Source organism: Phycodurus eques, chromosome 22, assembly GCF_024500275.1.
Source record: "Phycodurus eques isolate BA_2022a chromosome 22, UOR_Pequ_1.1, whole genome shotgun sequence".
In the NCBI taxonomy this organism is placed as follows: Eukaryota; Metazoa; Chordata; class Actinopteri; order Syngnathiformes; family Syngnathidae; genus Phycodurus; species Phycodurus eques.
In genome coordinates this window covers 1,941,957-1,958,445 of record NC_084546.1, presented here as the reverse complement: position 1 = coordinate 1,958,445, position 16,489 = coordinate 1,941,957, and the positions used below count along the sequence as shown (strand labels likewise).

At 48.7% G+C, this 16,489-nt stretch overlaps 2 protein-coding genes across 5 annotated transcripts in view; both read right to left on the bottom strand.

Annotated features, from left to right (window-relative positions):
- Nucleotides 1-3,221: 3,221 nt before the first annotated feature.
- Nucleotides 3,222-8,848, bottom strand: LOC133397142 (zinc finger protein 420-like). Of its 2 annotated transcripts, XM_061667685.1 has the most exons (8): nucleotides 8,509-8,848; nucleotides 7,442-7,644; nucleotides 7,119-7,220; nucleotides 6,948-7,043; nucleotides 6,771-6,881; nucleotides 6,302-6,425; nucleotides 4,627-6,203; nucleotides 3,222-4,360 (listed from the first exon to the last, which is right to left on the bottom strand). In XM_061667685.1, the coding sequence occupies exons 1-8, from the start codon at nucleotides 8,534-8,536 to the stop codon at nucleotides 3,380-3,382; spliced, it is 3,222 nt and encodes a 1,073-aa protein (XP_061523669.1). In that variant the 5' UTR covers nucleotides 8,537-8,848; the 3' UTR covers nucleotides 3,222-3,379. The 2 variants fall into 2 exon arrangements, with proteins under 2 accessions (XP_061523669.1, XP_061523668.1); XM_061667684.1 differs by having other exon boundaries at nucleotides 6,771-7,043.
- A 518-nt stretch (nucleotides 8,849-9,366) lies between these two features.
- btbd11a (BTB (POZ) domain containing 11a) overlaps nucleotides 9,367-16,489 on the bottom strand; it is a 56,938-nt gene continuing 49,815 nt past the window's right edge. For all 3 annotated transcript variants that reach the window (XM_061667763.1, XM_061667764.1, XM_061667766.1), the window contains 7 exons: nucleotides 15,607-15,785; nucleotides 14,933-15,038; nucleotides 12,862-12,964; nucleotides 12,706-12,787; nucleotides 12,542-12,610; nucleotides 12,349-12,462; nucleotides 9,367-11,534 (listed from right to left, as the gene is read on the bottom strand). In XM_061667763.1, the coding sequence (XP_061523747.1) occupies nucleotides 11,301-11,534; nucleotides 12,349-12,462; nucleotides 12,542-12,610; nucleotides 12,706-12,787; nucleotides 12,862-12,964; nucleotides 14,933-15,038; nucleotides 15,607-15,785 (887 nt within the window). In that variant the 3' untranslated portion in view covers nucleotides 9,367-11,300. The remainder of the gene's footprint in view (nucleotides 11,535-12,348; nucleotides 12,463-12,541; nucleotides 12,611-12,705; nucleotides 12,788-12,861; nucleotides 12,965-14,932; nucleotides 15,039-15,606; nucleotides 15,786-16,489) is intronic.

The window sequence follows — 16,489 nt, the reverse complement described above, 5'->3', positions numbered from 1 at the left end:
CATGTGCTGTTGTATGATCCTGGAAAAGAGTTTTACCATTGTTTTTTTTGTTTTGCTGAAATGCAATGTAAACACTCATTTTTGTCAACTTGAATGCAAATATTATTTAAGGGGTGGGGCCATAAATCAATATTAGATCAAAAAGGCAAACAGTGCAGCGCTATGGACTGTGGGTGTGTGTGTGTGAGTGCAGCGACCCCCTCTCATGTTCCATGCAGTCACTTCCTTCATGAATATGAAAATGAGAGCCGGTGGGAGTGTGACGTGCGACCATTTTGAGAGTTTCTACGGGCTTTATGTAAAGGAATATGATATTCCTATGTACACACACACAAACACATCCACGAGGCCCCGCGTGTGTTGTGATACCTCACAGCGTGCAGGGAAGCCGCACACTGAAGCGATTACAGGCCGGCATCAATCAGCCGCGCTCCGCTTTGGCCCGCGAGAGGCTCGGCAAAGTCACTCTGACTTCCGGAGACAACACATCGGCAGCCAAGGAGAGCTGGAAGACAAGAAGATTGGACATGAGGACGAAAGGACCGACAAGAAGAGCGTCAGGAAGTTGAAGGTGTATCGTGTACTGTGTGAGGACTTCAGCAGGGGGCGAGACCGTCTCAGGGTCAGCTGCCTGCTGCCGATTTCTGCTACTGTGCTGACGCCTACTGGTCAATACAGGTCATGACATGGAGAGGACAACAGGATAGTGCTCGTCGTACTAGCGGCGCTCCTTTGAGATGCATTTCTTGTCTCTAAAAAGTAAAACTCTATTTCACACTTTCTAGATATACATTTCTTATGGGGTCAATCTAACAAGGACATTTTATATTCATATTTTAACTTTTTTGCATATTTTTTTTTTAGAAATTCTATTTGTAAGTGCTCTATCACATACTTTGTAAGATGTACTGTAACTCAATGGTAGAATTACTTTGCACATGGACTTCTAACCTCAAAAGTAGAATTCAACAGTGACATACTTTAGCCATTTCCTACTCCCAAAAATGGATTTGTTAAATTGAAGTAATCCAACAATTACATACTTTTTGAGGGCTAACATCTCGAGGGGAGAATTTAACAATCTCACACTTTTAACAAATTTCTTAGTCCACAAGTAGAATTTCTTAGCTCAAAAGTTGAATTAAATAAGTGCATCTTTTTTATCAATTAGGAAATTAGGATTCCTTACCTTATAATTGACCTTAGGAATTACAGACTTCTCAGATTTCTTACCTGAAAAGTAGAATGCATCAATGACATCCATTTTCTTTCGCTTATCCGAGGTCGGGTCGCAGAGGCACTAGCTTTAGCAGGGACGCCCAGACTTCCCTCTCCCCAGCCACTTCATCCAGTTCTTCCGGGGGATCCCGAGGCGTTCCCACGCCAGCCGGGAGACTGGGTCTTTCCAGCGTGTCCTGGGTCGTCCCCGGGGTCTCTCCTCCCGGTGGGACGTGCCCGGAACATCTAACCAGGGAGGCGTCCAGGAGACATCCTAACCAGATGCCCGAGCCACCTAATCTGGCTCCTCTCAATGCGGAGGAGCAACGGCCCAAGTCTGAGGCCCTTCCAGATTCCCGAGTTTCTCACCCTCTCTTTACGGGAGAGGCCGGAGAAGCTCATTTCGGCGATCTTGTTCTTTCGGTCACGACCCACAGCTCGTGACCATAGGCGAGGGTAGGAAAGTCGATCGACCGGTAAATTGAGAGCTTCGCCTTTCGGCTTAGTTCCTTCTTTACCACAATAAAAGTTGCAGTGATGCGGTGCAGTGATGCGGAAAATACAAAGTCCGCATCACTGCAGACGCTGCACCGATCCGCCTTTCCATTCTTCCCTCACTCGTGAACCAGACCCCAAGATACTTGAACTCCTCCACTTGGGGTAGGATCTCATCCCCGACCCGGAGAGGGCACTCCACCCTTTTCCGACTGAGGACCATGGTCTCAGATTTGGAGGTGATTCTCATCACAGCCGCTTCACACTCTGCTGCGAATCGCTCCAGTGAGAGTTAGAGATCACAGCTGGATGAAGCCAACAGAACCACATCATCTGCAAAAATCCGTGATGAGCACGGAAGTCCAACAACAGAACACCACTCAGGTTCTGATCGGAAGGGCCCTTCCTCCCAGGCACGCCCTTCCAGGTCTCACTGTCATTACCCATGTGAGCATTGAAGTCCCACAGCAGAACGATGGGAGTCCCCAGCAGGAGCTCTCTCCAGCACTCCCTCCAAGGACTCCAAAAAGGGTGGGTACTCTGAACTGCTCTTTGGTGTACAAGCACAAACAGTTAGGACCCGTCCCCCCACCCGAAGGATGAGGGAGCCTACCCTCTCGCCCCAGGTGAACCCCTCTGTACAGGCGCCGAACCGGCGAAGTATACCCACACCTGCTCGGCGCCTCTGACCGTGGGCAACTCCAGAGTGGGAGAGAGTCCAACCCCTCTCGAGAGGACTGGTACCAGTGCCCAAGCTGTGTGTGGAGGAGAGCCAGACTGTCTAGTCAGAACTTCTCAACCTCACACACCAACTCAGGCTCCTTCGCTGCCAAGAGGTGACATTCCACGTCTCGAGAGACAGATTCTGTAGCCGGGGTTCGGGTCGCCAAGGTCCCCGCCTTCGGCCACTGCCCGGCTCACACTGCACCCGACCCCGATGGCCCCTCCCACAGGTGGTGAGCACATGGGAAGGGGGACCCACATTACCCTTTCAGGCTGTGCCCGGCCACCAGGCACCTGGCTTGGAGCGCCACCTCCAGGGCTGGCTCCAGAGGGTGACCCCGGTGACCCACGGTCAGAAAAGGGAACCCTCCATCCATTTATTTTAGTCGTCTTAGGGTGTCTTCTAGCCACGCTTTGTCTTGTCCCCCATCGAGGACCTGTTTGCCATGGGTGACTCTGCCAGGGGCATAAAACCCCAGACAACTTCGCTCCTAGGATCACTGGGACACACCAACCCCTCCATCACGGTAAGGTGACTGCTCAGGGAGGGGTCAATTACATTTTAAGATTTATATACTCAAAAGGTAGAACTTAACAATTCCGTATTTTTAGGTGGATTTCTACACTCAAGCGTAGAATCTAACAGTGACATACTTTTGAAATCAATTCCTACTTTTTTTGAGGTACAAATTAACAATTAGTAAGACGTTCATGATTTCTTACCTCAAAAGTGAATTCAAAATAGGCAGAGAAAAGTGAATAAAAACAAAAGTGCAGTCCTGTGTTTGGTTTGTTTATTCAAAATATTACAGCTTGAAAAAGACCGAAGCAAGAACTCAGCGCAGGTGCGATTTATTTGCGAAAGCTACGGAAGCCCAGGCCACAAAGAGACGTAAGGAAGGCATGGAGCCTGAGAAGAAAGTGACAGCGGGCGCGTATTCCGTCACTGGAACTCTATCCTGACCTGCGTGAAGCTTTGCTCCAGCTTGACCTGGTGCGTGACGGCATGCTCCCACAGCGCCTTCTTGTGCAGGAAGGCAGTGCCGCACTGCTCGCAGGCGTAGCTCTTGACCTTGCTGGCGTGCGTGCGCTGGTGCTTCTTCCTGTGGAAGGACAGCCGGAAGCTCTTGTGGCACACGTCGCACTGGAAGGGTTTCTCGCCCGTGTGGATGCGCATGTGCGACTTGAGGTAGCCCGACTGGATGAAGGCCTTGCCGCACAGTTCGCACTTGTACGGCCGCTCGCCCGTGTGGTAGCGGTTGTGCAGCCGCAGCTCGTTGGCGGTGAGGAAGGTCTTGCCGCACACGGTGCACTGGTACGGCCGCTCGCCCGTGTGGATGAGCTCGTGGCGCTTGAGCGACGCCTCCTTCATGAACTGCTTGCCGCAGGTGGCGCACGGGTAGCGCACGCCGATGTGCACCTGCTCCACGTGGTTGGTGAGCTGCGGCTTGGTGCGGAAGGCCGCCTGGCACTGCGTGCACACCCAGGGCCGCTCCTCCGAGTGCGTGCCCATGTGCACGGTGAGCTCCGACGCCGAGCGGTAGCGCTTGCCGCACTGCCAGCACAGGAAGGGCCTCTCCCCCGTGTGCTTGCGCTGGTGCACCGTCAGGCAGTTGGACGAGCGGAACCTCTCCGGGCACGTGTCGCAGGCGAAGGGGAACTCGCCCTTGTGGATGCGCTGGTGGACGGCCAGGTAGGAGAGCTGCACAAAGCTCTTGTCGCACTGCGAGCACGGGTACGGCCCGGTGAAAGCGTGTTGCCGCTCGTAATGCTCTCGCAGGCGGCGCATCAGCGTGAAGCTCTTGTCGCACATGGTGCACGCCATGGGCCGGTGCATCAGCTTGTGCCTCTCAAAGGCGGCGGCGTTGGCCAGGATCTTGCCGCACTCCTTGCAGTAGAGCGGGTCGTGGATCCTCTGGTGCACCTTCGCCGACGGGGACGTGCACAAAGGCAAAAGTCAACATTCAGAAAAAGAATCAACTAGCTCAACAAGACAGCTCGTTAGTAAGTTCAACTTTTAGCCGGGGGGGGGGGGGGGGGGGGGGGTGTCATACTACCAGCAAAAACCCTGTACACTATATCCACAGGATATGAATGAAGTAGAATCAATGGGAAATAAACAATGCTCCAAACTGAATTTCAAACCAAAACCACACACGGAGCTACCGGAAAGGCCGCCGAGGGTCTCACCTTGAGCATGGTGACGCTCTTGAACTTCTTGTCGCAGGCGTCACATTTCAAGGCGTCGCGCAGGTCCGCCTTGCAGACATCCTGGTGCTCCTTGAGTGCCGACAGGAACTCGAAATGCTTGCCGCAGTTGGAGCACCACACGGGTACCTGGAGCAGCGGCGCGGCTTGCTGCCCGTCGCCGTGGCTGGGCCCAGCCCGAGCCTCCTTCTTCCAGGAGAGGCGGGCTGTCTTGGGGTGGCAGATGGCGTAGATCTGGTGGCGTTTGAGGCCGTGCAAGTGCTTGAAACGCTTTTTGCAGTGCACGCAGTGGAAGGGCCGCTCCTCCGTGTGGCTCTGGATGTGGCGATTCAGCGTCTTGACGTTGTCGAAGGACCTCGCGCACACGGGGCACGCTTTGAGGGTTTTGCCGCGAGTCCGTTGACGGGTGGCCGGCTGGGCGGGCTCCTCAGAGGTACCGCCAGCCTCTCCCGGGTTCTTCTCAGCTTCGGCCAGGATCTGCTCCACGCTCTTGCTGGCCTCCTCACGAACGCCCTCGTGGCCGAGGATGATCTGGTGCTTCTTGAGCGTGTCGCGGTACTTGAAGCCCTTATCACAGCTGACGCAGATGAAGGGGCGCTCCTCCGTGTGAGACCGCAGGTGCTTGGCCATGTCGGCGCTGATCGGCAGAGTCCGGCTACAGACGGGGCACGTTTTTCCCTCGACGGGGGGTGCCAGCCGGGGATCGGGGCTCTGCTCTTCGCGCCTCTTCGCCGCAGGCCTCTTGAGCTCTTTGCTCTTGCAGAACTCCTTCTGGTGTCTTTTGAGGACGTAAGGGTTCTTGAACCTCTTCTCGCAGAAAGAGCACTTGTACGGCCGATCCTCCGAGTGCGACATCATGTGGCGCTCCATGTCCATCTGCCACGCAAAGAACTTCCCACATAGGGTGCAGTTTTTGTTGTCCGACATCTCCAGAGCCTCGTTCTCACCCACTTCGTCGTCCGCGTTGGCGTCGTCGTCTTCGTCGTCCCTCTCGTGGACGCGCATGTTGTGCCGGTTCATGTCGTACTGGTCGCGGAAGCGCTTGTCGCAGTGGGCGCACTTGTACTTGAGCTTGCGGTTCTCCGAGTGAGTCTCCTGGTGTCGCCGCATGGCGGCGGCGCGCAGGAAGCTCTTGTCGCACATGGGACACGTCTTGTCGCTCGGGTGCTTCTTCCTCTGACGCTTGGCCGCCTCCGAGGAGTCGTCGTCGTCTTTTTCCGGCCCGGTGGCTTTCCTCTTCAGCTGCAGACGTTTGCTTTGCTTGAGTGGCCGGAACGCCGCCGGCTTCAACGAATCGTCGTCGTCCGCTTCCTCCCGTTCTTCCTCGTTGTCTTCTTGAGGGGCAGGCTCCATCAAGTCGGGCGTCTGCTCAATGTGAATGTAGTCCAAGAGCGTGACCGTCTGGCCCTCCACCTGCACGGTGACGCAGCCTGCCATCTGCTCGGCGGGCGGCTGCAGCTGGATGTGGTCGCCATCTATGACCACCTTCTCCAACTGCGGGAGGGCCAGTGAGGACAGGATGCAGTTCCCGAAGGAGGACGGGATGGTCTGAGAGTCGTCTAGTCAGGAAATGGACAAGCAGTGTAAAAAAACAAATGTTTGTTGGGGTTTTTTTCTGGGGGGGGTGGGTAGTGACTTTTCCACCGAGGAGACTCACCAGTCAGTTCAAAATGTTCGAGCGCAGCGTGTTGCAGGAGCGCCGCCTTCAAGTGAGGCAGGTCGGGGACCGAGTGGACGCACTCATCCAGGGCGCCCGGGGCGGCGCTCAGCATGGCGGCCGTCTGGACAAGGACGCACGATATTACATCAACAATAATGAAGCACCCAGGCGTACTCGCGTTGTTACTCGCCCCGAGGGTGGCTTGTGGCACATTTGCTCACAAAAGCGCTTCAAAAGTCTGGTTCTTTTTACACTATTTTCTCATGCAATTCTTTGACTCTCCAACTGTTTTAGATTAATGAAAATGTAGTGAGGGAAAAATGCATTTTTTTTAAAAACATGCTGTCTTTGTATGACGTTACATTTCAGGCTGTTCTGGTGCTGTAGCTTGCTTTGGCATGCGCGACATTCATTTGAAAAACACCCATGTATTTGTACTAAATGCATTTCACTGTGGTTCCAATACCTGCTGGATGTCCGGCACTGGAAGAAGCTTCTCCAGCCTGGAGAGAAAGTCCAGCATGAGAACCTGAAGAGCGCTGTCATATTCGGGTCCAAAGTCGGTAGGGAAAACATCCTGAAACGGGATGGCCACAAAGTCGTTTCTTCTCTGTCTGATATTGTGGCAGCGACCCAAACAAACCTGGAAGAACCTGTCCCTCTCGTCGGGGTCTTTCAGGAGCAGCTCGATCTGATCCACAAAGTTGGATTCGGGGAATTGGACCTCGGCAAAGCACGGCTGGAATACGAGGGTGCACAGTTCACGTGGACAATAATGAAAGCTGCTCATTTGATTTCCAGTTAAGAGGCCAACCTGAGCTGCCCACGTCGAGACGAGGCCCCCGATTCGGCTCAAGTGCATGTCGATGGTTTCCCTCTCCGGGATCGCCTCGGATCGACACAATTCCAGAACCACCTGCAACACACACAACCAAATACACATTTTTTTTGTCCACTTCACGGAAGCGGTGGTGTATCTGATGCTTGCCTGTACCCTAACCCCCCCCCCCCCCCCGCATACACACGGTTTTGGATTTAAAGACAAAGCGCTTACTGATGGTTCATCCACTCACTTTTAAGTTGGGTTAAAAACTATAAAAACGCCCTCATCTTCCATCAGGCCTTTTTTCCTCTTACCCGCGCCCGGAGACCCAGCAGCAGCTGAGCCTTCTGGTCGGCATTCAAGAGCTGGGGTAAAATGTCCGTGATGGCGCTGACGAACTCCTCCACCGTGCCGTAGTCCCGCACGTCGCCGCGCTGCACCACCTGCCACATGGCGGCCGACACCAGGCGCAGAGGCGGGATGAAGAGACGGAGTGACGGCAGCAGGAGCGGAGAATCTGGAGACACACCATAGAAATTACCTTTCTTAACTAGTCAATTACATAATCCATTCATTTTATATACCGCTTGCCCGCATTTGGGTTATATTTGTGTTGTGGACTAGTCGCCAGTACATCACAGGGCACATATAGACAAAAACATTCAACCAATGAACAATTAGGAGTTTTGTGAGCTGAGATTCGAACCCGTATCTTCCAATTGTGAGGCAGATGTGGTAACCACTAATGGTCCATTGAGCATGTGACAAGTTCAGTATCGTTAGGGGGTTGAGTTTTATTGAAATGTCCATCTTTAAACGCAGACACGACAAATAAGCAGCAAGTCACTACTGCTGCCTTCAGGGACACAAACGTGTCGTAATTTTAACACACTGGAACAGACGTCACTTTCGTGCATCAAAAGGTGGGTGAAACTGTGACGCAATACGCTACTTTAGTCTGACAAAAAGTCGTTTATTCTTGAGTTTGACTTTCATATAATTTGACATTTGTGTTGTGCGTTTATTGTTGAAGCAACGCTTTGAAAGGAAGTCCCGTTTTCGGTTAAGTCCCCAAACGCAACATGTATGACAGTTGGTAGAAAGATGATCATCAGTAGCTAAACCGACAGCTATGCTTGCTGGATTTCCTCTCATTTCGCCCGGCTAACATTGTAATACAGTAAACATATCGTGACATCTCTTAGCTTAGCATAACGAGCCGCCGCTAAGCTTCTTCCTGCCAAATTCTTAGCTCGCCTGCACCAAACCAGCGCCATCTCACAGCGGGCTACGCCATGTTGCGAATCGGGCGCACACACGACAAAAGAAAAGCCCGGACACTCGCCAAGAGTGACACGTCTGTCACTTGTGTTCGCTTTACCGTTTTCGCTGCGGTGTAAAGTGTCCATCTTGCCACGGAGGTCGTTGAAAAAGCGAGCAAGTTGACGTCGGGGTTCGATTGTGAGTCGGCGTCCGCCCGGCCCTGCGGTGCTCAGGCGGCGCGATTTTCTCTTCTGACTGCGCAGGCGTCGTCCTTCTCAGAGGGCTTCTGACGTCTTCAGTCAGCTGTCACTTGGCATTGGAACAATTGTCCACTAGAGCGTTATAATCGACCGTTGACTCGGGAATCAAACACCCACGACGAGGTAACATTAGCAAACTTTGGAAACGCTACTAAAGAGGAAACGCGGCTCTTCTTCGCCCGGGATTTATGCAGTGAGGTTATCGATCACTACCCTCTGCAGACCATATGGAGTATTGCACCAACTAAAACCCTATCCACTTTTTCTAATTCAACTATTTTTAAAGGTACCGTAACTAATGGGAAATAATTTGAGTCAAGAAAGCAGAAAGTTGATTCTGAAGCAGTATTGGGCAGCCGTCAAAGGCAGGATGCAAAACTAAAAGCGGCTCCAAAAGAAGGAAAGATGTGCAAAGTAAAGGACTGAAGTGAAAGCAAGGAGGAAGTATGCATGAATGAAAAAAGTGTGACGTAAGGAAGGAAGGAAAGAAGGCCGTCAGGGAGGAAAAGATGTCAGGAAGGAAAGCAAGGAGGAGAGAAGGTAGGAACAAAAGTTTGGAAGGAACGTCCGAAAGGATGGCAGGAAGAAAAGAGGGAAAGGCTGGACTGTAGGTTTCAAGTTTCCATATTATGGTCCCGTTAAATATGAAATGATTAGTTGTTTGTTTGTGACTCACACGCACGTAAAAACGATAGAATTCAACATATAGATGAAAATGTGGTCATTTATTGTCTGTCCACAAAACACGGAATGTGCAGCACGAGTGGAACATTCCTCTTTGCCGTAAGACTCAAACTGCATCCTTGCCTCTCACACCGTGTCTCATTTATGAGACCTTTTCATATTTATACACTGGATATCATTTGTATACTATACACGTTCTCCAAGGCAAGAAAAAAGAAAAAAGAGGTCCATTTGCAGGGGTGGTAAATTATTTTTTTCCTCAAAATTATCAAATTGAACTCCTGGTGAATATTTCCACAGGGCTTCGCTTTGAAAGACTTTTAGAATTTTACGGGGGAAAAAACCCCCCAAATTGAATCCATTTTGTACAAAAGCTGTAACGTAACATTTCGGCAGGCAAAGTAACAGCAGGAGATACGACGGGAAGAACGGACGAACAAAGCGCGTCGTCAACAAGGGGAAGAACCGTGCGGGCCCACGCCGACACTGAGACCAGCACTTCTAGCAATAGCGTCGGCGCACCAGCAGAGGCGCAAGCGAGCAAACTAGAAAAGCCGCTAACGGCAACCAACCGGGAGCGACGTTCTCCCATTAAAGAAGACAAAACGTCGAGTAAGTGACTCCCGCTACGACGACTCGCCGGCGCATCTGCAGGAGAACAAGCGGCAATGCAACAAATAAAATAAAGTTTGATTGCGCTGAATAAAAGTGCGTGGCGTCATTAGAAAAAAACATCGAGACGATTCCAACATTTGAGAATTCAACGGACATGTGACTTTTCTATTTCCAAAATACTTCACGGTAAAATCAAAGTTACTTCTCCCCTTTGCGTTCGCTCATTGATCTTTATTGTTGGCGCTTCACATTTCTGCTACTGCAATAATACCTGGAAATATACAATTGTTGAAATATTGCTTTTCATAGGATACCTTTTATGTGCACCAACAAAATAGATGCAAAATTAAATCTGTATTGCGCTGCATGTATGAAAATAAAATAAGATTTCTCTCACTATTTACATCATTGAAGTGCCTCAATCAACAATTTATCTTGTACTGAATTATTGTTATGTTTTTTTTTTTTTTGGTTTTTGCTGCACTGGGCACACTGCACATTTTGTAATTATTCATGAATTTAAAAAAATATTCGCTGCCTGCCATCTTTGTGAAGTTTCCATCCTGCAGCCACTTGATTAGGTACACCCGCAGCTCAAACCCTGTATCTCTCATCATCTTTCCATCCTTTCTTGATTGTTTTTGCTCAATTTCTTTATTTTGGTTTGCCGTTGGACTCGACATACTGCACATTTTGATATTTGAGACTTGTTGGAGGGTCCAGCCATGATAGTCAAGTCTATGAAATTCCATGCTGCTAAGTGTAAGGGGGGCTGGTATTTAAAGAAGAAAAAATCTGCGGCAAAGGTATGGAATGGCTGACATCCTGTCTCTTTTGGGACATAGCTTCTTGAGGCTTTTTTGTGGGTCTACTCCTGAAATCGCTCCCAAATTTCACGTTGCTAAGTGAAACAGGCTACTGGGGCTGAATTTCCAAAACACGACTGAGGGCAAGCACATCCCTGGAAATGACCCCGAAAATGCCATCGTCACTTTTCAATCCCTTGTTAATACTCTCGCTTGATTTCAACTAAGTGGAATATTACAGCGGGGGGAACATCCAGCTAAAGCAAGATGGCGGCCGGCTACAGATGTGCAGCACACACACATTCAAGCCAGACACAAAAGTGCTCGACATGAGAACAAACGTGGTTCTATTTACACTTTGCATTATTTGAGTGGCGTCCTCCACTTCCTCCGTGGGAAGGCTCTGCATAAAAGGGCCTCATGCACAAAAAAGAAATCGGGCTGGGGGGTTTCGGTAACACAGTGTCCCAGACGCAGAAGGCTCGGACCTGAAAAGGTTCCTCTGCCCGCTTTGCTACTAATCACTCGCGATCGGAAAAACGACGTCACACCACCGAGCCTTTGGAGGCGGACAGGTGCATCGAGCGCACGCGAGAGGCCAGCGTCTTCTCAAGGTCGCGCAGGATGTCTGAGCGGAGGGCGGAGGGCGCGTCGGGGCCCGGGGGGGCCGGCGGGGGCTCGTACAGGAGCTGCTTGAAGGCGTCCAGCTCCACCAGCAGCGCCATGTTCTTCAGGAAGTAGCCCTCGATGAAGCGCGTCAGCTCCGAGGCGCACAGGAACTGCACGGCGGACATAGAAGGCATACTTCAAGATATGAAAACAACATTCTCAGGAGAATAAAGTTGGCTTTTATGCGAAAGAGAAGACAGCTCATTTTGGAGGAGGAAAAAACATTTGCAGAGCGAGAATACATTTTTTTTTTTTTTTTTAATTTTCTCTAAATATACAAAAAGCAGTCCTCGTTACCGAATGGTAAATCAATCATTATTTATCAAATCGTACCTGAAGTCCTTTTTCGAGAAAAAAGCTCAATTTTGACTTTTTTGCCTTGTAAAACGTTGAATTTAATCTTGTAATGTTTGGGCTTTTCTTCTCTAAAATATGACTTTCTGTCACAAGTCATTAAGAAAAAACTCCCAGAAGAAAAAAAAAAAAAATGTTTTGTCACATAAAATACAACATATAAAAATACAAATTTGTATCTAAAAAAATGTGACTTCTCTAAAAAAATTAAATAGTTTAGTTTTTTTGTCTTATGTAAAAAATATTAGTGTTGGACTTTTTCTTAAAAATATACTTTTTTTTCTCCAGAAAAAACAAAAACAAAAGAGTGTTGCAAGTTATATTATAACGATAATGCAATTATTAATATTGCAAAAAAAATAAAAATGACTTTCTCCCGAACTGTAATACATGTCATCGAAAATAAAGCTTTCTTCTCCGAAGATTCCGTGTCATGCGAAATTGAAGTAATTGAGTGAACTTTTTGACCGCTAACTTCGTCCAAGTGGGGTTGCCGTACGACAGATTCGGCAGCGTGTGCGTATTAGGTCGGCACAGGGCCGAGCGTGTTCATTCTGGACGTCGTCTGACCTTGGCGTGCTTGTAGAGGTCGACGCAGGTCTCCGTGGTCATGTTCTTGGAGCAGATGATCTCACAGTGTCTCTGAAGCGCCTCGAGTTGGAAGAACTTGGAGGCAGACAGCAGCTGCGCGACACATGCGCCAATCCCAGTTATGCACGCTAACGCCAGCTAGCACACGCTAACACAATTGAAGGCCTCTTACCTCCATGACTTCAGTGTTGCGTATGTGCAAGAAATCGGTGCCTCCGCAGTAGAGGTACTGCATGACCAACTGCAACACGGGACGGATACAAATCAGCGTTTCCTGCTTATTTGGGTGACTTGTTATCGCCACACGGCCCCCTAGCGGTTTGGAGTGAGTCTTACGTGGAATATGTTATATTTGACGTGGCTGATTTCGATGCAGGTGTTCTCGGCCGCCGGTCGGTTCTGCAGCAGCGACTTGAACCTGAAAGTATGTGTTGAATTAACGAGTTTGCAGCTGATGATGACGATGATCATAATAAAAAGAGAAGACTTTACCTGGGCGATGCGGTGAAAAGCAGAACTTTGTGTGCATAAAAGGGTTTCCCCTCCACCAGGAAGGTGACGTCCGACATCTCCTTGTTGTTGAGGAAGTGCGGGTCTGCCGATACGACCGCACAAAACGCCTCATTAGACATCTTGTCTGAATGCGGCACCAGAAGAAACTAACGTGCTGCTTCACTACACGGCTCGCGAAGTGGTTGATACCGACGCTTTATGAAAACACAACAATTAGTACATTAAGGCTGCTAGTGGTGACTAAACGCTTTGTGAATGTTTTCTCTGACCCCGCGGTGTTTCCTGTTTTATGGTGAGTCATCAAACTTAACCGCCATGCTACGCTAACACGCAGTTAAAAAAAAACAAAAAACAAAAGTCTCCCAATTTAACGCCGCCCATCTGTCTAGTACACATGGGCCAGATTTAGGAGCAATCGGACAAGATCTGTAGGAGGACTCGTTGAAGGAAACCTTGAAATGGTCAACATGGCCCTCGAGTGGAGGCTTCGAAGCAAAATGGCGGACTTCCTGTGCGTTTTAGGGCACGGCCTCTTGAGACTTTTTTATGGGTCTACTCATGAGAGACATGCCTACCAAATTTCACACTGCTAAGTCAAACTGGCTTTGGTGGCTGAATTTTCAAAAGACAACTGGAAATGATTGCTAAAAAGGCCACTTGGAAGCAAAATGGCAGACTTCCTTGTGTCTTTTCGGGCATGGTCTCGTGTACTTGTAATAGACGTCCCTACCAAATTCCATGTTGCCAAGGGAAACTCAACAGGAGCTGAATTCAAGTTTTGTTTTTTTTTTACCCCAAGAAAATTCGTTGCTGCAATGAGGCTGTTTTGAACAGTAGGCGGTGCTATAACGCAACCTATTTTTTTCATTGAAAATGCGTTTTTTTTTCACCTTACAGCAGATTTGTCCATCCTTGCAAAAAAAAGAAAAAAAGAAAAAGAAACAAATAACTGAACCCCTCCTTGAGCCGTCACCTTATCGTGGTGGAGGGGTTTTTTGTGTCCCAATGATCCTAGGAGCTAAGTTGTCTGGGGCTACACGCCCCTGGTAGGGTCACCCATGGCAAGCAGGTCGTAGGTGAGGGACCAGAAAAAGCACGGCTCAAAGACCCCTTATGATGACGACAAACTATGGACTCGGTTTTCCCTTGCTCGGACGCGGGTCACCGGGGCCCACCTCTGGAGCCAGGCCCGGAGGTGGGGCTCGAAGACGAGAGCCCGGTGGGCTTAGAGGGGGTCCGGTTTGGGGCCTCAGAATTGCATCTCTGCTTTTTGCAAACGATGTGGTTCTGTTGGCTTCATCAAGCCGTGATCTCCAACTCTCACCGGAGCGGTTCGCAGCCGAGTGTGACGCGGCTGGGATGGGAATCGGCACTTCCAAATCTGAGACCGTGGTCCTCAGTCGGAAAAGGGCGGCGTGCCCTCTCCGGGTCGGGGATGAGATCCTGCCCCGAGTGGAGGAGTTCGAGTATCTCGGGGTCTTGTTCACGAGCGAGGGAAGAACGGAACGGGAGATCGACAGGCGGATCGGTGCGGCGTCCGCAGCGGTGCGGACTTTGTATCGGTCCGTTGTGGTAAAGAAGGAGCTAAGCCGAAAGGCGAAGCTCTCGATTTCCGGGCGATCTACGTTCCGACCCACAGCTCGTGACCGAAAGAACGAGATCCCGGACGCGAGAGGCCGAAATGAGATTCCTCCGCAGGGTGTCCGCGGAGGCTCTCCCTTAGAGAGAGGGTGAGAAGCTCGGGCTGGATGAAGTGGCTGGGGAGAGGGAAGTCTGGGCGCCCCTGCGACCCGACCTCGGATAAGCAGTAGAAAATGGATGGATGGATAAAAAAAGAACTGAAGAATATTTGAGCCCCCAAAAAAAACAAAAAAACTTTTGTCGGACAAAAGAGCGCGGTGACATTTAATGCGCATTTGGGGAGGAGCTTCCAGCATCTTAAAAGCTTTAACATTTCACAGAAAGCTAAAAATAAGCATCTTCAGTTCGTCAGTCTGCCACGACAAACGAGTTCTATCTGTAAATGTCTTTTGCATCTTGAGCGTGTCACCTAAGCGCGAGGTCTGCTTCTTCTTGATCTCGGTCAGCTTGGGGATGGGGAAAGGACCGTAGCACTGCGTGAAAATCACAGACAGCTGCTGGCTGATCACCTCGTTCTGCGCACACGCACACGCACACGCACACAGTTAGGATAGATGGTACCATTCAATTTTGATTCATGCTGTTACAGTCTGCTTGCATTGAAGCAAGACTATAGTACCCTTTCCTTGAAATTCATCACTTAAATTCATCACAGTTTTTTTGTTCTCCTAAATTATTCCTTTTCATATTGTAAAATTAGTTCTTAGGTGGTGTAAAATGATGATTTTTTTTTTTTTTTTTATCGAGTAAAATATTTTTTCCCTGGTAAAATGTAGACTTTTTTTTTTAACATCTGCCATTTGTCTTGTAAAATTATGATTTATTTATTGTAATTTCTCCAGAATTTCAAGATGATTTTTCTTGCAATAATCCAATTTCTTTCTTCTCATAATACTCCCCATGATCTTTCCACATCATACTACCACTTGTTTCCTGTACAATTAAGATTGAATTGCTGTAGAATGCATGAATTTCCTGCTCATTTTTGACTGTCCCCCTAATTTTCCCACACACTGTATGTATTTCTTCATTCTTTTCAGCGCAAGCCTAAAAACTGGGAAACCGCAGTTTTCAAATGCGGACCTTGCAGGATCGTAGGATGCGGAACATGAGCGGCAGGCCGTGCGTGAGCAGCTCGTCCGTGTACTCGTCCTCGCCGATGCAGCTGAAGTCCTTGAGCAGACCCTGGATCAGCGGACGGCGCTGCTGCGCGAAGCTGGTCCGCAGCGACTCCAGCCACGTGTGCAGCGACCACGGAACGCCTGCCCACAACAACCGCAACCGCATCGACAGTCAACACGCACGCACCGGCTCAGCACTGTCAAGGGCGGCCATGTTGACATCAATTGATCATATTGGAGCGTGAACGCGAGTGGAAGTAACAGAGAGGGAGTTCAAAGTCCTCATTTTTTTGAATGATATCTACTTTTGAAGATAATATCCCGCAGAAGTGGCACACCTCCAAATTTGTTGATGAAAATCAGATCTGAGATTGTTAATTGGACTAATCTTATGGGAATAATGTCAAAATATTACCAGAATAATATTACAAATTATGAGAAAGAAAGTAATAACAGAGATTTTGTTATTTTATTTTACTCGAGTAAAATATTATGCTATAATATAAGAATAATGTCATAATATGAAGAGAATTATTTTGTTTTGTTTTGTTTTTATTTAAGAGATTTGTTTTTCGAGAATATAAATTATATTAAGATGAATGAATTTTAATTCACGAGAACATACAGGTAATAATTATTTTCATTTGAAAGAAATAAAGATAAATGAGAAATAATTCTTAAAACCTGACAAGATTAAAATTAGTTTTTAAAGAAGAATAAAGTCAGACTTAAGTAAAAGAGCAAAAATAAAGTCATCATTTTATTTAGATTTTAGTCAAATGTATTTATATTTTAGTAAATGTAATATTTATATTTCAGTAAAACGAAAAATGAAAACAATTTTG